At 49.8% G+C, this 22,186-nt stretch overlaps 1 protein-coding gene and 1 long non-coding RNA gene across 4 annotated transcripts in view; one reads left to right on the top strand and one right to left on the bottom strand.

The window, feature by feature from the left end:
* Window positions 1-439: 439 nt before the first annotated feature.
* Window positions 440-6,805, top strand: LOC112583681. The gene is made up of 4 exons (XR_006549474.2): window positions 440-1,339; window positions 4,911-5,018; window positions 6,461-6,592; window positions 6,669-6,805. It is a non-coding gene; the product is annotated as an uncharacterized LOC112583681 (long non-coding RNA).
* Window positions 6,806-6,935: 130 nt separating this feature from the next.
* The window catches only part of PLXDC1 (plexin domain containing 1), a 64,942-nt gene continuing 49,691 nt past the window's right edge, over window positions 6,936-22,186 (bottom strand). For all 3 annotated transcript variants that reach the window (XM_006068537.4, XM_025280227.3, XM_025280228.3), the window contains 5 exons: window positions 20,219-20,279; window positions 18,741-18,876; window positions 12,530-12,565; window positions 9,593-9,753; window positions 6,936-8,256 (listed from right to left, as the gene is read on the bottom strand). In XM_006068537.4, the coding sequence (XP_006068599.2) occupies window positions 8,137-8,256; window positions 9,593-9,753; window positions 12,530-12,565; window positions 18,741-18,876; window positions 20,219-20,279 (514 nt within the window). In that variant the 3' untranslated portion in view covers window positions 6,936-8,136. The remainder of the gene's footprint in view (window positions 8,257-9,592; window positions 9,754-12,529; window positions 12,566-18,740; window positions 18,877-20,218; window positions 20,280-22,186) is intronic.

The raw sequence follows: 22,186 nt of genomic DNA, 5'->3' as shown, positions 1-22,186 counted from the left end.
TGGGACCACCAGGGAAGTCCATGGTGCTGCTCTTTTCATCTCTTCCATTTAACCAAAGCAGCAGGTATGCAGGGACATTGAGCAACTTTGTGAGGTCACAGAGGTGGTATGTGGCATCACCAGGATTCAGCTCAGGCCTGGTAGCATCAGAGCCACTTAGCCTCCACACATGCTGGAGAACCAGCAGGGGCAGCTCTCTCACTTCCTGTGTGGTCTTGGGTGTGACTCTTGACTTTCCTGAAGCTTCAGTTTTCCATCTATGAAACTCAGGGATTGAGGGACTGGACAAGAGAGTCATTTTTACAATCTGGGCTCTTACAAATGAGAAAACATCAGGTAAGAGTCTCTTAGATGTGTGGCCCAAGGATGGGAAGGGCACCCCAAGAGGGTTCATTTCTACAGGGCAAAAGACTAGCCACCCCGTCTGTGGGGTCTCAGAGATTTAAAACTTCCACTTGAAACTAGGCAATGGTGCTTCTTCTCACCCAATTTCACTTCCTGGCTGGGAAATGAGTCTTCTGTGGAGGACAGGGTCCACGGTGCCTTTGATAGAGGATGGGTCAAAGTGTTAAGGGTAGGAGAGTGGGCGTACCTTGGCCTCAGGAATCAAAGCTGAGGGCCAAAGGCCAACTGACTTCTAGTTACCCTTGCCAAGTTCTAGATAGCTTGCCTGAGTGACCTCATTGGTGACCCTGAGCAAATTCCCTCATGCTCTGACCCTCAGGGGCCTCCTAGGTAAAGTAGATATAGCAGTAGCATTGGCCCATAGGTGATGATACAAATAACTCTCATAAAACCCTGCCTGGAACACAGTACTGAGCAAACGTGAGATGTCACCTGTGTGATCATCATCTCAAAAGTAAATAGATCAGGGTCTTGGTAAGTAAGCTTTGCTTATGCCTGGTTTTGTTGGGTTGGTTCCTCCTTCACAGTGAGGGAGGGCTGAGTGCTTGTCTCTGGAGGCAGAAGGAATTGTGAGCACAGAGGGCTTGGGGAGAAGAGCTCTGTATGGTCGGGCTACTCAAGATGGCCATTCTCTTGCTCTCTGCACATCTTCTGCCCGACCAGTGTCTGCTTCACCTCTATCTTACCCACACAACTGACCTTTCTATGTGCTTGCCCCTGGCCCTAGCGAGTCATCATTCTTGTCAAAGGGCCAATGAGGAGCATGTCCCACTACTGGTTTCTGTGGTAACTAATGAGCCCACCTGATGTCAATCCCCTTATAACTGGTAAACTCCCCTTCCCCTTGGGAAGTAGTGAAGCGTACCACCATGTCCTGCCCACTGCCATCTGCTGCACACAGTAGGGTGTCACCCCAGGACCTTGCTTCAGACATGTAAGCTCCCCATTCATGAAACCATTGATAACTCTGATGCTGACTCTGGGCTCTTTCTCTGGTCTTGAAGTTGGGCGGCACAGGTCTCGGAGGCCTGTGGAGTACAACCCAACAAGCCCCATGGAACACAGAGGGGTGTCTGCAGCTCTGGAGGTGGGAGCGAAGCTGGGGCTGGCTGCTCTTTTGAACTTGAGGGGGCGAGCTTGGAATTATTAATACATACCATTCCTTGGGGGTGGGGGCAGTAAGAACAAAAGTTCACTACTAGACCCTTGCCTCCACTGTGCCTGAGTTAGTTGAGAGCAGCAAAACTCTGCATTCAAAATGGGGTCTAGACGACTTCCCTGGTGGTCATTGGCTAAGACTCAGTGCTCCCATTGCAGGGCCCCTGGGTTCAATCCCTGGTCAGGGAACTAGATCCTACATTCACAACTAAAGATCCTACATGCCACAACTAAGACCTGGTCAGTCAAATAAATAAATAAAAATTTAAAAATAAAAACTTAAAAAAAACCAAATGGGGTCTAAACTGAGAGATGGCAAGATGGATCAATGGAAGAGAGATGGGATCTGTTATTTTTTAAGGCTTTTCAGACTTCTCGCCACTGGTTACGGTGAGTCTTATACCTTTTGGATACCCCATGTGGTACAGTCACTTTCTGAGTAGAAAAATGTGAAAAGGAAAGACTGAAGCTGGAAAGGAAGTTTCTCACCCAAGACTGGGAATGTATGATGAGATTTTATTGGCCTACATTCAGAAGTTTCTTTGTGCTTTTAGCTTTGTGGAAAACTGGGTATGATTCAGCCATCTCTAGGGACCAAATGTAAAAATGTTTTATGAACATCAGAAAAACCATCCCCTGAAGAATTTCTTTGGTGTCAGCAGTTAGAGTAAGGATTCTCTTTCCCCTCCCATTTCCCTTCTCTCCAGCCCCATGGGGACAGTGAAGTAATCAATTGTCTTCCATTCAAAAAAATAAGCCCCAGGGCAGGCCTTGAGTTCTGTAAAACTTTAAGGACAGTTTTTCCAAATCTTCCTGAGGGAGTGTTACTGGAGTGGGGGATCCGGATGAGGAGACAAGAACAGTGAGTCTTGGACTGCGTAAATAAATAGCTGATAAGCTCACAGTTTTAGGAGATAAGAGTGCATGTCCTTGTTCTTCATCTTTTTAAGACTCTTATAAGCCTAGGACGGTTCTGTTTATCTTTATTTATGTGTTTATTTGGCTGCTCCAAGTCTTAGTTGTGGCATCTGGGACCTTTGGTTACAGCATGTGGGATCTAGTTCCCTGACCAGGGATCGAACCCCGGCCCCCCTGTATTGACAGCACAGAGTCTTAACCACTGGACCACCAGGGAAGTCCCTGCTCCCCAATTAAACTGTGGCCACATAGCTCTGGCACTGTCCCACCCTAGAGGAACAACCCTAGGTGGTAAACCCAAAGTCCTGGGTTTGGGAATTCTCTCAACTGCTGGGTGACCTTGGGCAGGCCACTTAATGATGCCCGGCACACAGTAGGTGCTTAATAAGTATGGAGAGAATGAGTAAATAAACAAGGAAACCACCTGAGTCTCAATTTCCTCATCTGAGAGATGGGGAAATAATGCCTCCGCAACAGGCTGTGATCATGTCAGTAAAATTGCTTCCTAGAAATGCTTCTCAAATGTTCATGCATTTCACCTGAGTCACCTGAGCAGCTGGTCAATTGCAGATTCTGACTCAGTAGGTCTAGGGTGGGTAGGCCTGAATTCTGCATTACCAGCTAACCCCCAGGGGATGCCTGTATGGCCCACATTTTAATGCTTTACAGGTGCTTGAGATTGTTACCATCTCCTCAACCAATGTGTTCAGGATAGACTCCAAGGATAAACTAACCACTGTCCCAGTGGGTTCTTGATCGAGTGGTTTCCCGGGACACAGGACTCTCAGTGTTAAAGTCAGAAAGTCTCAGGCAAACTAGAACAAGTTGGTCACTTTATTAAGGATAATGGAAACCAAAGGGATGCTTCCATTCAAGCTGCTTGTGAATTGGAAAGAACAAAACCGGATGAGTGTATTTGCTAAGGAGAGGAAAACATCCTCTCCTTGGATCAGTTAGTCCTCCCACTTCTTATTTTGCAGAGGCCCAGGGAAGTTGGGTGACTTGGCCAACAACACACAACTTCTCAGGGGTGGGGCAGGGGCCAAAGCTCCCACCTTCTGAAGCACTGTGGAGTAACCCAGGGCTTTCTCATCAATCCACATTGCCTTCTCCAATACACTCCTCTTTATTTGGCAAACACAGCATGCTTATTTATAAGCTGGCTTGTTTGGAGCCTGAAATTTGGCATAGCTGAGTTTGGCTGTGAGGAGTTCAAATTTTTCCTCTTTCTGTTTTGATTTGCTTAACCATGTTTTGTGAGCAAACTCGAGAAGTAATAAAAACACGGCGAAGCTGCTAAGGCGGTTCAAATGCAAAATCTCCAGAAATGTGGCAGCATCAACTTAGCAGATTTATTTTCTGTCTCTAGATAGTAGATTAGAAACCCCCGTAGTTTACTTCCAGGGACTTACAAACCTCTAATAAATAAATAGCTAGAATCTCTTTCCAGGCTGTTTCTCTTTGAGGTGGGACAGGAGTTTGGGAAGAACACGACTGCTTGGCAGATTGCTGGAGGCTCTTCCTATGCTCCTTAGGGTAGGTCCTCAGAGAAGGAGGCAGTCATCAGGACTTAGGGCTGTGTGGTGACTTGCAGAATGTCATTCAAAATCTTTTGCACTTAATTTTGCACATGGCAGAAGTTATAAAAGAATGTTGCCTTTTATTATTAACACTGGGAATCTGTGCAAAGAATTCTCAAGCTAAATATGTGAATAGATTGCATTTAAAACAGGTAGGCTTCCCAGGTAGAGCCAGTGGTAATGAATCCATTTGCCAGTGCAGGAGATGCAGGAGATGTGGGCTTGATCCCTGGGTTGGGAAGATATCCTAGAGGGGGAAATGGTAACCCACTCCAGTAGCCTTGCCTGGGAAATCTCACGAACAGAGGAGCCTGGCGAGTTGCAGTCTATGGGGTCCCAAAGAGTCAGATGTGACTGAGCACACGCACGCGCGCACACACACACACACACGGTGCCCTCATATCCCAAATCCTTTGAATTGTGCTTTAAGCTCAGGTGTCTTTTTGTTTCAAGGGGGGCACCTGGGGGAGGGGAGAATGGGAGATGGTGAGAGACAGAGAGAGAGACTGATTTGATTTGTGACTTTACCTGATGTGGGGGGTCTGGATGTGGCTCCTGATCAGTGCTTTGTGCAAATCTGCTCCAGCACCCAAAGAAGACAGTCTCAGCTCTATAAGTGAACAGCTCAAGTGAATACTCTGCTTTTCACATAGTGTGGTTGACTGAGCTTTTCCCACTGTCTTAGCACATCAAGCTACAGGCTGAGCACGGCTATAAGCTGCATCCAACGTTTCTAGCAATTTTACATATATGTATGTGTGTGTTTGTATAAATATATATACATACACAGGGGCTCCATTACACAGGAGAGTCCTGGCAAAACACAAGTTAAAAAAATTGTTTCCATAGGCCCATCGAGAACCTCTAACAGTGACAAAAGGGCATTTTCAACCTCAGGCTCTAGGCTGAGACTTGAAGACATGAAGAGGCAGTCTCCAGAGTCAGGGGCCTGCTGGGGTGAGTGGGTGGTGACAGCTGATTGAGGCAGGAGGGAGATGGTGTCCAGCTTGGAAACCCCATCTGCTCCACCTGGGGCATTCCCGGGTACTGGAATTGCTGGCTGGGCTTATATGCATTAATGTTCTAGAATCAAAAACCCCCAAGGACCTTATTGGACAAATCCACAAATGTAAGGGCGGCTGATTACAGGGGAATTAAGTTGTGCTCACACCCTGATCCAGGGATTCCCCCCTCATACTTGGCCTCTGCATTTTTCTTCTCTTTTTCTTTTGTGGCTTGTGAGATTTTAGTTCCCTGACCAGCCACCTCAGTGGAAGCAGAATCCTAACCTCTGGACTGTTATCAGGTTTCCTTCTCATTTTCTTGTTGGCTCTCTTAAGAGTTCTGATGTAAAACAGAGAGCTTCTGATTTCTGGGTACCACACGGACAGCTGTTTCACGGGGTTGAAGCTTTCTGTCACAGTGATGAGCTTTCATGGACCCATCCAACCCCTCTCCAGTGGGCTCACTGTGAGGATCCCCAAAGGCACCATGTAGGGAAGGATCTGCTGAGCACCTGCTCTCTTGGGTGATTTTGTCTGCCTGTGGGTCAGAGAGGCCTGGAAGTCTGCAAGCTATCTGTGGTTGATGGTGCGCAAAAGTACTCCTTTGCTGGTTGACCATGAAACTGCTATGTCTCTTTCTGGTCATTCACTCTGCAGCTACCCAGTGAACCCCCTCTAAATCTTGGAGTTAAACTCTCGGGTCTGAGAGATGCTTGATCTCGTGAGAGAGCCTAAGGACAGGTGAGAACCAGCATTAATTCTGTGAGCTGCTGGCTGTTTCTTGGGAGTGCTTTGTTTTGACTTGAGGCGCTCTGAATGGCCAGGGACCTCTCTGAATGACATGTCTTTAGTTCTTTTTTCGCTGTTAACAAACCAGGCTACCTGCTGACAAACAGCTCCACTGCCTTCACCACTGTCATCCCGGGGGCCAGCGAGGCTTGCTCTGACTGGCCCGAGGTATCTCGTGCTTTCTCTCTCCACCTGCAGTGTTTCTAGTAGAGGCCTCAGCACATCACTGCCCATTTTTTCATCCTCAGTCTTCTTTCCCTTCAGGAATCAGCATGATCGGAAGAGCCCCCGTTAGGAAGAAGCGTGCTGGAGTTTGGGAGTGGGACCTGTGATGCTGTGGGCTGCATCTTGTCACAGCTGGAGCTCCCTCACTGGCTGTTTTAGACACAAAAAGGTCACAGATTCTCTGCTGGTCAGCCAAGGACAAAAATCACCCTCCTGCCAGCCAGCAGTGCTGGGATCCCTGAGTATTTCAGTGCCTGGCTGTGATTCTCTCATTAGGAGGGCTCTATTTCATACCTTCAGAAGCTTAAAAAGAACTCTTTTCTCTTTGTTGCATTATCTTTTTACTTTCTCAAATTTGGATACAATTTCTCAAAATCCTAGCTCTTCCTTGCCTGGCTTATGAAGGATACCTATGGAAAGCAGAGGTCCAGCATGTTTCCCACGCCAATGGTTATTAGCATGCTCACCAAGGATAAACCATGGAGCATCTGCAAGACCATCAGTCCAGTGTTGGTATGTGCCTGGTTATTTGCAGACTCCCTAACCCCCCCTTCAGGAGGCTTTGTACATAAGCTTCTTTCTTTGGCAGCATGCTGGTGATATGCATAAACGGACCTGACTGAGAACGGTGGAGGGCTTCCCAGGTGGCTCAGTGGTAAAGAATCTGCCTCCCAATGCAGGACACATGAATTTGCTCCCTGGGTTGGGAAGATCCCCTGGAGAAGGAAATGGCAACACACTCTAGTATTCTTGCCTGGGAAATTCCATGGACTCAGGAGCCTGGCGGGCTACAGTCCATGGGGTCACACACAGTCTGACACAGCTTAGTGATTAAACAACAACAAAGGACAGTGGAGACTGTGATTTACTGTTTATTTGCTGCTGATTTTTTTTTTTTTTTTTTTTTACTTTGAATGAGGGTGAACTATAGGTTTTCATTTGAAATGCTTCTGAGAAGCAACACCAACTCATCTCTGGGACAGAACTCAAAACCAGATTGGGTTTGGGAGTCTAAACTCTCTGCCCCAAGAATTTCTGGCAGATATAAAGTCCTTCCTTCCTGCACCAGCTTCCTCTGTCCCAGTTGTTCTAGAGGTTTTGCTTTTCAACAGAATCCAACTGAAGTTCCCTGTTGGGTATGTTTCAAGAAGCTTCTCCCCACCTTATTTCTCTTTAATGGCTATACAATTCCAGCTCAGAGGAGGCAAAGTATTGATCAGGCAGGCCCTGCCTTTGGAGGTACTGACTGGCACTGATGGAAGACCAGGCCAGTGAAGACAATGGACACCCAACCGTGCCGCTGGAATGAAGAGCCCACCTGGTAGATGTGGCCGTGCACAGCACGGCTCACCTGGTGGGCTGGGCTGCCATTGGATAAAGCCCGTGACATGGGCCACACACATGTTCAATGCAGAAACTAACTGATTCTCAGCAGATAGGGCAAGTTGGGGGAGCGAAGCCTAAAAATGCAATCTGCCCGCAAGTTCTCTCTCCTCTCCTTTGGCTTGCTTCGGATGCCAGCATGCCAATCAGCATCTTGCCAAAAGCGCTGGGAGCAGCCGTACCTGTGTGTGACATTTGGTGAGAACTCCTTCTCCAGACTTCTAGACCACAGAAACTGGGGCAAAATACGCTGAATCCATAGCCATGAGGACCCGCTCTTGAGTCTATGGACCCTGGAATGTGGCGGCCACAATCGAGAGCTTGGTTCTCTTTGTCATACACAGGGGCATTAGGTGATGGGAGCAGGGCATCTGTCCATCTCCAGGTGGGAAGGGACCTCTGAGGCAGCTCCAGAGTAGACCACTGAGAGACTCAGAAGGGGAGACCCCTGGCACTGGTGGTTGCTACTGGTAATTGTGGCTTTTCTGCCCCTGCTTCAATATCTGGGGTGTGATGGCCAAACTGTAGTGCTGGCACCGCAGACCACGGGCTCGTTTTCCCAGCCAGGGTGTGTTCAGAGGCCAGGAAAAGTCATTTCTCTGCTTTGCTTTGACTCGTGTGTTTTGAGGTCCCTGGGTCTTCCTTTGTACCCTTCCAAGGGAGACCTGGCGCTCTCAGCACTGCTCCGCCTCCACGAAGCCCTCCTTCTCATGCCCTGAGGGCTCAACCTCTGTGTAGGTGGAGTGGCTGGGGTGGTTGCGGAACTTCATGGCCGGCCAGTGGTGAGGTCTCCGCTGCAGGGGCACAGACGCAGAGTGAGTGGCGGGCGATACCACCCACTGGGGACCCTCCCCACCCTCTCCCCTTCACCCAGGGGGATAGCTCTGAGCACTTTTCAAGGGCTCTTGGGGACTACTGTGTGTAAGCCAGGTGAAGTGTAGACCCCCTCTGCAGAAGGCTCCCGGCTGTGATCCTCGGCGCGTTGGGAAACCCGCTGGGAGCCCCAGGAGTTGGGAAGGAGGTTATCTGATGCTTTGCCATGTGGACTGCACGACACAAGGTGAAAAACTCAGCAATACACAGAGTGGAGCCCTAAGACTTCAGAAAGGGAGGAAATGGGTAAGAGATGGAATGATCTGGGAGGTTCTGGAAATGCCAAGATAACCCTCTAGACAGGACAGGTCCTGCATCAGAGGTGGGGAGCTGAAGAAAATGCAGATTCCCAGGTCTCAGGCCTTCCTGTCTGCATCCCTGTGGCTGGGGATCTGCAGGGTCCCTAGGTGAAACCAGGTAGGTCTTAGCCTTGGCAGGTCTTAGTGTTAACCTACCAATGACTGGTTAGAATTTGTAAGAAACAGGTGGCATTGAACCAGAGGGGAGGGAACCACCCAGGCCTCTGGATGATGAGGTCAAGGGGCGTGTGACCCACATGGAGGGTTGTGGACCTAGAGGCCACCCTGCTGTGGGATTCAGAGAGCTGGTCAGTCACCACAGGTGGGGGGTGGGCAGGTGCTCCTGAGCTCTGCTGCTCACAGTGAAGGAGCCCAGGCCTTACTTCCCATGCTGCACGTCAGGCTGGCTCTTCTGAATTCTGAGATGTTCAGAACTGCAGCATCCTCAATGAAAGCTCCCAGACAGAGCGACTCTTATGATTACTGTGGCCTGTCAAATCTAATCAAAAACGTACACAGCAGGCCAAGAGGCAAAGACCTCAGTTTCATTATGGCTTTGGCTAATCCCCAGGCCTTGGAATTTGGGTGTGAGAAACCATAAATCACTGGGGATGGTCACATAACCACTCAAGGGCATGTGAGGCATCTGTGGTTTTCTCTCCTTCCTCTGGGGATGGTCACTGTTCTGATTCCACAAATGGTGGAGCCAAAGCAGAGGCCATGCACCAGGACAAGCAGGCCAGAGGAGTCCTGAGGGCCAGGCCCTGGGGGTTAGGGACTCAGAGAGCGCCTGCTAGTGGGAGGTATGCCCGGATGGAATCGATGAAGCCCCTCAAGTGGAAACAGGAGCCTGGTGTGAGGTGGGTGAGGGATGAAATGAGGAGAGATAGGGACTGAATGGCTGGGGAATGCTGATGCAGATGGGGATGGCAGAGGGGTGGCCCCACCCCGCACGGACCTCGATGAAGAAGAGGGCAGCGTTGGAGGTGGGGTGGCCATTGATGTAGATCCCAGCCAGGATGATGGAAGCCACCAGGAGGACGGCCAGCACAATGCCCACGATGGTGCCCAGGTGCACAGGGGACCCCGTCGTCTTGGGGGCCAGGTTGTTCTGAAGGCCTGCGAAGAGACCATTAGGTCAGGGGATTGAGGAAGGGGGGCCCGTGGAGTCCTGGGTTCTGACAAAATCCCAGAGATGAAGGCCGACAGAACCTTCAGATCTACTCATCAAATACATGAAGGGGTGGGTCGGGTGGAACTATAATGAGGGTGACATTAACTTTGTTCTTAGCACAATTCAGGCGGTTTTCCAAAATCACTTAAAGTTGCCCACATGTCTCCTAGGGATCATAAAAGCTCTCTCTAATACCCATCCCATATAGGTCCTTTTAAGGAGTTCACAAAGGGCATGTGATGGTTGAAAGATCTGATGGTTGTGGGGTCTGGAGTCTGGCTGTCTGGTTTCAAATGCAGACTCTGCTACTTACTGGCTGTGTAATCTTGGGCATCTTATTTAACTTCTGTGTGTCTTGGTCATCATTTCTGTAGAACAGGTTAATGATAACTACCCGATAGGATTACAGTGAGGATTAAAATGAAATAATTCATGTTAACTGCTGAGGAGCACAGCCAGTCTCTGGGACAACTTCAGTAAGTGTAGCTATTATGAGAGCCAAATGACCACATTTTTACCTGTCACTGTCCACTAGCAGACTGTGACCTCCTGGAGGGCAGAGACAGTGTCTTATTCACCTCAGTGTCCTCAACTCTTAGAAAAATGGCAGACCCATCAGAGGAACTCAATAAAAGAAATGAACTAGGTCCTCTAAGGGCTAATAAGCCAGCAAACACCCTCTGAGAACATTGCAAGCATTTGAAATACAGTCCAAGGAGAAGGCTGAGTATTTTCCATAGACTATGGAGCTGGAAGCACATCCAGCCCAACCCTTTCTCGTACAGCTGAAGGAATGGAAATACAGAGAGGTAAAGGGATTAGTTCAAGGACACAGTCAGTGCCAGTCACTAAGAAGCCTCAGTTCGGTTCATTCGCTCAGTCATGCCCAACTCTTTGTGACCCCATGGACTACAGCACACCAGGCTGTCTATCACCAACTCCTGGAACTTGCTCAGACTCATGTTCATCGAGTCAGTGATGCTAAGAAGCCTAGTTCGCTAATATTACCTGTGGTGGCTTTTTGCTGCTTCTCTTTATCCTAAAAGGATGTGGGGCTAATGACATAGAGAAGACGGAGCAGCACGAGAGCAACAGAAATATTGAAGTCTGTTTTCACTGGTGGGTGTGATGGGAATCAACAAGGGGTGGGATTTTTAATAAAATGTTGCATACATCCGAAGTCATTGTGTTCCCCATCCCCTTTTCTCTGCAAGAGAAAAAAAGCTTAGGAGAGAAATGACGTGGGGGCATTGCCAGGGTATCTGCCAAGAACTGGAGGAGTGTAGAGGACACACCCTGAGCCGGCCTCTCCTGACCTGGCCATCAGCCCGCAGCCTTCAGTGACCCTGATGATCTGAGGGCAGGGCTTGGGCTGACGAGCACATGATGTGGAATAAGGGGGATGCACGTGGCTCAGAGCCCCCTGCCTCCCCTCAGCCCAATGGACACAGATGCACTCTCACACCTGGTGCCCACAGAGGAGCAATGGCTCCACCTCTGTGGGGAGAAACCATCTAGCTGTGCTAACAGTCCCTCCTCTCCTGCTGGAGCCCGGTTAACAGTCTCCCAGCCCCTGGAGCTGGAAGGCTCTTCCATGTCCCCTTTGTGGTAGTTGCAGCAAGGGCTTAAGCTGGCTCTGGGAAAAGGCCAGGGGAGATGGCCGCCCTCGCCCCCACATCACCAGAGAGGAGATTATCCCCCCAGGCAGTCCTGGGATCAGGGTCCCTACCTTCTTAAGCTGTGTAAAATTGTGGTGGACAAGTTTTGTGTCCTCTCTGCCAACCCACGTTGGGAATTAAAGGCAACTTTATTAGGGCAAACACTGATCAAAGCCGCCTGCCCTGGCCAGACCCCATAGTGCCCACGTGGATGAGTTATCTTAAACTAGAGGTTCCGGTAAGGAACGTGGAACTAACAAGCTACCACCAATTGGAAGAATTCGGGAAAAGTCAAAAGGAGAGAGGAGACTCCAGTTCATGCACCCTACCAACCTCCCAGAATCCTGGCTGGAATCCATCTTGGCTGATGCGCGTTACACCAGGAAGGACCCTGAGGCAGAATGACTGGCCAGAGACAACCCAGAAACTAACACCATCGCCAAAAACCAGAGACCGAAAAGCACATGGCAGAGCAGTCCTCCTGAGTTCCCTTACCCTGCTGCTCTTCACCCGGGCTCCCCTTTCCAGTAAAATCTCTTACTTTGTCAGCCCATGTGTCTCCATGGACAATTCATTTCAGAGTGTTAGACAAGAGCTCACTCTCGGGCCTGGAAGGGGTCCCCCTTCCTGCAACAACTTTAACGAGAGAATCTACTCTCCACCCATCATTGGTTGGGAGGCCCCTTGAGGACAGAGCCCAGGGCCATAGGTCCATGGCCGTGCCTGCCCCAGCTCAGCCTCTTCTCTGCCTCTCACTCCTTTCAGGGCAGTGAATACTCAAGAGCACCGTGGTCAGAAGAACTGCAGGAGGTTCCCGCCTGAGATGAGAAATGTCTAGATGTAGATTTGCTTTTTCAGCCTTGGGAATGTGTGCCCAGAAGCTCCCACCCATGTTCCGCACCTTCCCACTGAGCAGGAGGTTGGAGAAGCCCAGGCTGCTGCTGTTTCCCCCTCCCCCACTCAGGGAGTAAAAGCAAAGAGGCCAGGTGAAGGCTGCACCCTCTTAGGGGGTGAGTCCAAGAGGCAGTGTGTGATGAAGAGGGGCAGGTGTCTCTGTACTCACCATCTCCTCCTGCGTAGGGATTCACCTTGGTGTCATCTTCAAACGGAAAGGAGAGAAGGTGCAAGGTTAGCAGAATCACAATGGCCTTTGTCCCGTTAGGACTGGATGAGACTTTAGGGAGGTTCAGTTCAGCCCTTCATTCTGAAGGCTAGGAAACTGAAGCCCAGAGAGGGGAGGTGACTTGCTCAAAGTCACATAGCAGTCCAAAGGTCAAAGGCCACAGACAAGCCAACTTTTCCCAGTGTTCATTCGTTCAACAAATACTTATTGAGTGATTGCTGGGAGTTGAGCCCAGGGAGTAAGTACTGTGGATAGATGTGATCTCTGCCCTCAGGGAGGTCATGGGGTGGGGGTGGGGGGCGGGGAATGGAGGGACAATGAAAACTGTCCACACAAAGGCGGTCAAGAAGGCAGGATGAGATATGGGGCTGAGACAGAGTCCCAGATAGGCGGTAGGGCAAAGGCTGGAGTCAGCAAGAACTTGGCCAGTAGAGACATAAAAAGCAGTTCAGTGCAGCCGGAGGGCAGACAGGCTGTGAGTAGGGGGTGATGAGAGTGGGTGAGGCTGGGGGTGGGGGTGGACAGCGGCCTGGAAAGCCAAATTCGGGGCCTTTCACAGTATCCTAGGGGGCAGCAGGAAAGGGAGGAAGGATTTGAGGTGGGGTGTGTGTGAGTCACAAGATCAAATCTGCTTGAAGACCCCCAGGGTACAATGCGGGAGACAGATTTCCAGGCCAACACACTCCCTCTACACCTCAACGAGTGTACCCTGCAGCCTCCTAAATAAGTTCCAATGGTTGACCCTTCCTGTGGTTCTTCCCCACAGATTCCTGTGGGGAAAGGACAGCAAAAATTCCACTTCAGGAGAATATTCTAGATGACTAGAGATCACTGCTTCAAGCATCAAACATTAAACGAATGGAACCTTCCACAATGTAGGACCTGCAACCTGCTCTGCGTCCCTCCTCCCCCTACACCATCCTCCTCATTCAAAGGGGAGCTTCCACTGTCCCCTTCGATTACAGATGTTCAAGACCCTTGGCAATCTGTCCCAGGCTTCTCTTCTCCTGTCACTTGGGTCAATAGCACTTGTTACAGTGGGTGTAACAAGCTACGCAAGGCTCTCCAGACCTCGGGGTCTTCTCAGATCTCTGAATCGCTGCATATTCTCTTCCTCCTACAGGACATGCCCTTCCTCCCCTTCACCACTCCTCTTTCAAAAGTCCCACTCCTGAAATGCCTCTTGCAGGGCTGAGGCTAGGGTGACACAAGTGAAACAGGGTCTGATTCTGTTTTTTTTTTTAATTTTTTTGATATTTTGTTCACCATGGAATTCTTGGCATTACTTTTGATTTTTGAAAATATTGCATGAAAAGATTATTTCTCTTAATTATTGCTTTTGTGTGTGTGTGTGTGTGTGTGTATGCCTCCTTAACTTTTATATCTGCGCTGAGTGTGTCACTTACCTCAGCCTAGTCCTGATCCCAGCCCTGTCACTTCCCAGAGGATAGTTGGGTGTGTCCCCCCCTGTGTCCCATGGCATTTGATCTGTTTCTGGAGCATCTTGGGTTCCCTTGTTTCCATAGACTATGAGCCTCTCAGCAACCAACTGTTTTACGCTCCCAGTACCTGAATATAACACCCTGTTCTGCTATGCATGTCCAATAAATCTTCAAATATCAAAAAATCCCACTAGATAGTAGAAGAACAAACCATAAGAAAATTTAAAAATAGTACCCCATAGAGGAAAGGGGCTTCCCTGGTGGCTCAGATGGTAAAGAATCTGCCTGCAAAGGAGACCCTGGTTCAATCCCTGGGTTGGGAAGATCCCCTGGAAAAGGGAATGGCAACCCACTCCTCTTTCCTCCAGTATTCTTGCCTGGGAAATCCCATGGACAGACGAGCCTGGCAGGCTACAGCTCATGGGGTCACAAAGAGCTGGACACGACTAAGCAACTAACACTTTCACTTCACTTTCACAGGGAAAAGGGAGAATAAAATGGAGGAAGAAAACGAGAAACTAAGCTTCTTTGGATATAGTTGCTTTTGTAGATTTGACTTTGGAATCATTTAACTGTTTATCATGTATTGTCATCGTTGTTCAGTTGCTAAGTCGTGTCCGACTCTTTGCGACCCCATGGACTGCAGCACGTCATGCCTCCCTGTCCCTCACTATCTCCTGGAGGTTGCCCAAGTTCAAGTCCATTGAGTCAGTGAGGCTATTCAGTGATGCTAATTTCATCCTCTGCTGCTCTCTTCTCCTTCTGCCTTCAATCTTTCCCAGCATCAGGGTCTTTTCCAATGAGTTGACTGTTCGCATCAGGTGAGTTAAATTCAGAAAGTAAAGAATCTGCCTGATAATGCAGCAGACATGGGTTTGATCTATGGTCTGGGAAGATGCCCCTGGCTGTGGAGCAACTAAGCCTGTGAACCACAACTACTGAGCCTTCACTCCAGAGCCCAGGAGCCACAACTACTAAGCCCATGTGCTGCAACTTCACGAAGCCCACCTTCTGGGGTCAGGGCTCTGCAGCAAGAGAGGCCGTCACGAGAAGCTGCGACCAGAGAAAAGCCTGTGCAGCAACGAAGGCCCAGCATGGTCAAAAATACATGAACAAAATTATAGAAACCCCTAAAAATTCAAAGTAAAACAAAACAGAGAATTGTTGACTTATAACAGAAAAATACGTTTTCTTCAGGAATTACAATACACAAGGTATTTATATATGCCTCTGAATCTGTTTTTTTACTACAAGTTAAAAATGATGATTACCTGCAAGTGACCAAAGTAATCCTAAACATGATTGGGCAAATTAACTTGATTTTTTGAATCAACTTGTTTTGAATCTAGACCATTGGAAATACACTGTAGCCCAAGCCACATGTAGTCTTGATAGACAAATAGACACCTGCAGCCAGTCCCTCCCACGAGACGACTAAAGGTGACCACGCTGTGCCCACGGCAGCTTTTCTTCCCCTCACTGAGGGCTGGTTCCCAGATGCTGCCTTGCTAAGGGTCCATGGAATGCAAACTGGTTCCCTAATTAACGGATTGTGGTCCGGGCCCATGAAAACCCACAGAGTGAAGAAATGTGTGTGATGTCTACTGAATGAGTGGTCATTTCCTGTGGTTAGCAGTCACTTCTTGCTGCTACCAACATGTTCTGTTCAGCTGCTCATCAGATGAGTCCTTAGACTGCACAGATATTCCGGGTCAGTGCCTGTCTATCCTTACGATAAAATGCATCGATTTTGTGGCAGCTGCTTACCACTCTGAGATCATTCTGGTTCATTTAAGTGGGTGGCATTTAGGCAAGTAAGTAACTTAAAATCCAGCTCCCACACTTCCTGCTTCCCTGGCCCTTTCTGCTTTTCTGGCTGGCTGAGGAGAGAAGGGGTCCATGACCCTTTAGCAGTCGCCCCCACTAACTTCTCTGCTCTCCATCCCTGCCCTGACCAGCTGGGTCCCCCTGGCTGAAGTGCTGTATCCCCTTCATTCACAGCATCTTCCTGGACCCTGAGCTAGCCTCTACCCCCAGCATGTCATCTCCCTGTGTAGGCTGTAATAACACAGGCAGGGGGTGACTTGTCCCTCCAGACACCTTGAGAGTTTGTTGTGGGGACAAGTCCTTGTCACATTTTTTTCCTATAAAGGCAACTTGCTAATCTTTGCCACCTCCTCCAGGACTGGAAGGCCATAAAGCCATAATTGTCCTTACTCTAATTAATGCTTCCCGTGTGGATTACATAGCAAACAGGAGGGACACATTCCTGGGCTGACAGGAGACACACATGTGATAAAACTGATCGCCGGGACACATTGTATAGGGACAGACACATGTGTGTCACCTTTCCCTGCCTGACCTGGACCCTGGTGACCAGAACATGCCCCAAGAGCTCCCTTTTTGTGGTTCAGATCAGATCAGATCAGTCGCTCAGCCGTGTCTGACTCTTTGCAACTCCATGAATCGCAGCACGCCAGGCCTCCCTGTCCATCACCAACTCCCGGAGTTCACTGAGACTCATGCCATCGAGTCAGTGATGCCATCCAGCCATCTCATCCTCTGTCGTCCCCTTCTCCTCCTGCCCCGAATCCCTCCCAGCATCAGAGTCTTTTCCAATGAGTCAACTCTTCGCATCAGGTGGCCAAAGTACTGGAGTTTCAGCTTTAGCATCATTCCTTCCAAAGAAATCCCAGGGCTGATCTCCTTCAGAATGGACTGGTTGGATCTCCTTGCAGTCCAAAGGACTCTCAAGAGTCTTCTCCAACACCACAGTTCAAAAGCATCAATTCTTTGGCGCTCAGCCTTCTTCACAGTCCAACTTCTCACATCCATACATGACCACAGGAAAAACCATAGCCTTGACTAGATGAACCTTTGTGGGAAAGTAATGTCTCTGCTTTTGAATATGCTATCTAGGTTGGTCATAACTTTCCTTCCAAGGAGTAAGCGTCTTTTAATTTCATGGCTGCAGTCACCATCTGTAGTGATTTTGGAGCCCAGAAAAATAAAGTCTGACACTGTTTCCACTGTTTCCCCATCTATTTCCCATGAATGATGGGACCGGATGCCATTATCTTCGTTTTCTGAATGTTGAGCTTTATGCCAACTTTTTCACTCTTCACTTTCACTTTCATCAAGAGGCTTTTGAGTTCCTCTTCACTTTCTGCCATAAGGGTGGTGTCATCTGCATATCTGAGGTTATTGATATTTCTCCCGGCAATCTTGATTCCAGCTTGTGTTTCTTCCAGTCCAGCGTTTCTCATGATGTACTCTGCATATAAGTTAAATAAACAGGGTGACAATATACAGCCTTGACGAACTCCTTTTCCTATTTGGAACCAGTCTGTTGTTCCATGTCCAGTTCTAACTGTTGCTTCCTGACCTGCATACAAATTTCTCAAGAGGCAGATCAGGTGGTCTGGTATTCCCATCTCTTTCAGGATTTTCCACAGTTTATTGTAATCCACACAGTCAAAGGCTTTAGCATAGTCAGTAAAGCAGAAGTAGATGTTTTTCTGGAACTCTCTTGCTTTTTCCATGATCCAGCAGATGTTGGCAATTTGATCTCTTGTTCCTCTGCCTTTTCTAAAACCAGCTTTAACATCAGGAAGTTCACGTATTGCTGAAGCCTGGCTTGGAGAATTTTGAGCATTACTTTACTAGCATGTGAGATGAGTTAAGGACTGCAAAATTTCCAGCCATATCAGGACCAAGCCAGATAACAAAAACCCAGCGGGGCTTTCCAAACCCCCAGTACTGGTTGGTGTAGGTGCAACAAGACCTAAGAGGTGACTCAGAATAGCTTGGGGTTCATTATGCAGTATTTATAATAAATTAGTATTGCCATTCCCTGCCCACCACCCCCCCAACCTGTTTCCACATGGGTGCTTATGGGTAAGCGGCTGCACACAGGAGAAGCTGTCAATCAACTCATCAATCCAGTGATGCAGGACACAGGGAGGGACTTTCCATTGCTCTGAACAACCCAACTCTACCTTCATTGTGGGGCTGCTTCTGGCCCCCAGTCCACTCTCCTCCCTTCTCATGAGTGTACATTTTGCTTTGCTTATTAAAACTCCTGCTGCTTAAAACTGTTCTATGTCTCTAGATTGATTTCTTTCCCTTGTGAGGACAAGAACCCAGGAATCACCATTCCACCAGTAACATGGGGATGGCAGAGAAGGCCCCAGGGACAGCCAGGCCTGAAGAAGCAATTCAGCAACAACCCAAGATGGTCAGAGCTATCCTGCACTACCCTCTGCTCCCTGGACATCACAGGAGTGGAAAGTCAAGCCCCACATGGCAGGGGTGGAACTTCCCACCACACCAGCCCAATGAGGGGTGGGAACCAGAAGAGAAGTCACAGAAAAATTATGCAATCTTTCTCTGACGTCTGAGTGTGTGGGACCAAGTTCATACCTGCTACTGGGATGCCAAGATCTCACAGGTTCTCTGAGAATTGCTATTAAGATGAATCAAGTTATTATGTAAACTAATTGGCATTGTGCTGGGACGGTAATTTTTCCCGTAGCCACAGTGAATTCTGTTCCACAACTCTGACGCGGGCGTGGAGTCCACTTGTCCTAAACCTAGCTCTGTGTCTCACTGGCAAGTGACCTCTGCTCTGGGAGCCTCAGATGTGACAAGATGCAACAACCCTGTTCCCTGAGTGATGCTCCAGGGCCATGGCTCTTCCCAACTCTTACCTTCCGTGGTGAGGCTGTCAACGAAGAGGGAGGAGGAGGTGGTGGTGAAGTCTCCGTCAAAGGGGCTGAAGGAGCTGTCAGGGGAGGACGAGTAGGAGTCCTCGTCCTGGAAGTCCTCACACGTTCTGCCTTCTGCCTGCAAGAGAGACCCGGGGCTGCGATGCACAGAGGCCTTGCAGCAGCTACGTCGCACGCAGGAGGACCCTGGGGGTGCCTTCATCCCTCAGCGGCCAGAAGATTTAAGACGCCAGTGAGTGTTCCAAGATGGTAATCTAACCAAAGCTGGGCTATGAATGCATTTAAGCTTTCTACTTTATCCTGAAAGTGTCTTATCTTACAGGGCAATTTACCTGTCAGCCACTTCGAATCCTTCTTGAAGGAGCTGAGATGCCAATCTTAAATAAATAAAGCGAATGAGTGCAATCACCAACAGCCAATGTCAGAAACAGGCTGCTGGATGGACAAGGGGTTTTGGGGGTGTTTTTTTGAAGACCAGAAACAGCTCACCCAGCCTCACTGATAAAACAGATGGTAGTGAGAGCATAGCAGTAATTCTGGGGGTTCACATTTAAATGCTGGGCCCAGCACCTTCACCATTTCACCAGCTGTGAGCTCCAAGGCAAGTCACTGAACCTCTCTGAGCCTCAGTTTCCTTCTCTGATCGGTGGGGACACTGGTCTGTAGCTCCTGGGACCATGATAGGATTAAATCAGAGCAAGTGCTGGGCACATGCCATGTGCCTGCCCTGCAAGAAGGGAAAGTGAGAGGAAGGGAAGGGCAGGGATGCATACATGAATGGGTCTCTCTGTGTCAGTAAAAGGTTACTGACACATTACTCATTACTCATTACTCATCCAAAGTGTTGAGCATTCTGGAAAATTCCAAGTGAGAAGGAACCTGTGCTTGTGCATGCATGCTAAGACACTTCAGCTGTGTCCGACTCTTTGTGACCCTATGGACTGTAGCCCGCCAGGCTCCTCTGTCCATGGGATTCTCCAAGCAAGAATACGGGAGTGGGTTCCCATGTCCTCCTCCAGGGGGTCTTCCTGACCCAGGGGTCGAACCTTTTTATGGGATTCTAAATGGGAGGTGCCAGGTACAACCCACTTCCCTCCCAGAATGACTGCCTTCCTTAAATGCCTGAAGGTTTGAGCCGGGACAGTCATTTCTTGAATGTTACCAGGCACACAGCCTCCTAGAAGATTCCATTGTGGCCAAGGCCACACCCAATATATCCTCTGCAAGCACCAAGAGAGCCCCTGGAGAACTGCCGCTCCGGGCCAACTCACCAGGAGAGGTGCTTGTCCCAAGGACCCACTGAGCCCTCAAAAACCTCCAACAATGGTCTCACTGGCACAGAGCAGACAGGGAGGCAAGCCCCAGGTGAAGGGGAGAATGTCACCAAGAGAAGAGAGACCAGGCAAGGGTCGAGCCTGCAGCCCTGCCCTTCCCCCACCCGGCTCACTTCAGCCTCTCACCTCCTGGGCACAGCCGTAGGCCAGCCACTCCTGGCGGTAGCGGTCAAAGCCACTGGAACATCTGCAGGGGGAACCAACAGGCCGGAGGTGTGATGGGATTGACAGAGAAGCCCTCCCCTACCCCCATGCAGTAATAGCTCTCCAAGGGGAGCAAGGAGGAGGCGAATCTCCCCAAGACCACTGAGCAGGTGCCCCGGCACCAGGTGGCTGTGATCAAGCCCCTCCTGCCCCCTCTACTCCTTCCCCCAAAGGAGGGGAAGCTATTTGCGGCATCCCACCCTTTTGACCCAGCTCCCCAGGACCAAGGCCACACCCACCCAGATGCATGTGTGTGTGTGTGTGTCTGTATGTCTGTATGTGTCTCTGTATTTATGGAGCTGACAGACTGCGTGACCTCTAATGACCTTAAGCCCTGCCCTGCAACTCCGGGCAGCCCAGAAATTGCTGAGAAACCAGGGAGTTCACACACGTGTTCTCATCTGGGGAAAGTCTTGCTCGTTCGCTGAGCCCCCCTTCTTTGTGGAGGAGCCTAAATTTGGCAAGGAAGGGCGGGGCCAAGGAAGGACATCAGCCAATCTGGCCAACACCCACCATGTGGCCACTGAAGGGCAGAAGTGAGGTCCTGCCAGAGACTGGGAGAGATGAGATCTTGGCTGACCAGGGTTCCCTGAGAGGACACCGCACAGCTCAGCTGAGCTGGAAGACATCAAGTGCTTCCCTAGGGAAGGGGTGGGGTACGAGGATGAACCAGAGAATATTCTCCACGGCGTCATGCTCAAAGTTCTGTTCTTCACTCTTTGGTGCCAGGAGAATCCATCAAGTCCTACTCAAGTGCAGGGACCTCTGGATGGGAAGCCAGTATCACCAGCCACCAGTGCTGAGAAAGGATGCGAGGCTGGTGAACTCTGCACCGACAACTGCCTGCCCATCTGTCCAAGACCTGGCAAGGCCGAGGCTTCCAGGCTCTGCCAGTCCTTCCTTCCAAAGACACCTCTGAGCTGCTCCTCCTGTAGCAGGGACAGCGAGGGGAGCCATCCACAGACCCCTCTCTCGGGTCCTCCATGCCCCCTCCTTCGAAGTGTGGAAGACTAGGGGCACCGCTGGGGGCTGGGAACTGAAGTTTCCTTTAGGCCAAACTAACTGGTTCTTTCAAGGACTGAGCCTTGGATATAGGTCCAAAAGCACCCCATTCCAAGCCCGGGGCTGACCAACCCAGACGCAAAGGAGAAAGGCATGAGAAACGGCCATTGTTTGAGCGTCTCCTGAACGCCAGGTGTTGCCCCAGTCACATGCTGCCCTTGCGCTATCTCGGAGGACCTTTGCGATGACACTGTAAGGCAAGGGTTACGACCCTCATTTTCCGAGCCAAATCCTGGAGTCAGGGTCACCCGTAGACTCCAAGGTGGGCCATTAGGGGACAACGTGGGATGAAAGGAAAATACCTGCATGATAAGTGAAATCATCTGAGTCAGATCCGGCCCCCATGCAGGGAAGGGAGGCTCTGCAAGGCTGCAGAGGGCAAAGCAGGTGGAGGCGGAGCCAAGAACCGTGAGGTGGTTTCAAGCAGCAGTTGGTGGGAGAGACCACGGTGGCCAACAGCCCTGCAGCAGCCCTGATCTCTGGCTTTTTAGAAATCTGGAGTCAGCTCTCAGCTGAGGCTCCAGAGATCTGTCAGGAAGGAATGGGCCTGGCTTGGGTGAGCCTGGGCCCATGTACATCTGGGGACGGGATCCCTGATGGAGCTTTTCTGTCTTCTACTTGACATAATCCAGCAAAGATAATGTCTACAGCCAAGGCCCTGCCCCCCCACCCCGACCAACTCTCATTAAATTGTCATGGTTTTCTGGGCATGGGCATATGCATTAAGTGGGGGTGTAGCAAGCTAGGGTTTTGCTTTCATCTGACCCATTTTGCAGTCCTCATGGCTCAGCTGTTGTTGGATGATGCTGAGTCACATGGTGGCAGCCA

This window comes from Bubalus bubalis, chromosome 3 (assembly GCF_019923935.1).
Source record: "Bubalus bubalis isolate 160015118507 breed Murrah chromosome 3, NDDB_SH_1, whole genome shotgun sequence".
NCBI lineage: Eukaryota > Metazoa > Chordata > Mammalia > Artiodactyla > Bovidae > Bubalus > Bubalus bubalis.
This window is presented reverse-complemented; position numbering and strand designations above follow the sequence as displayed.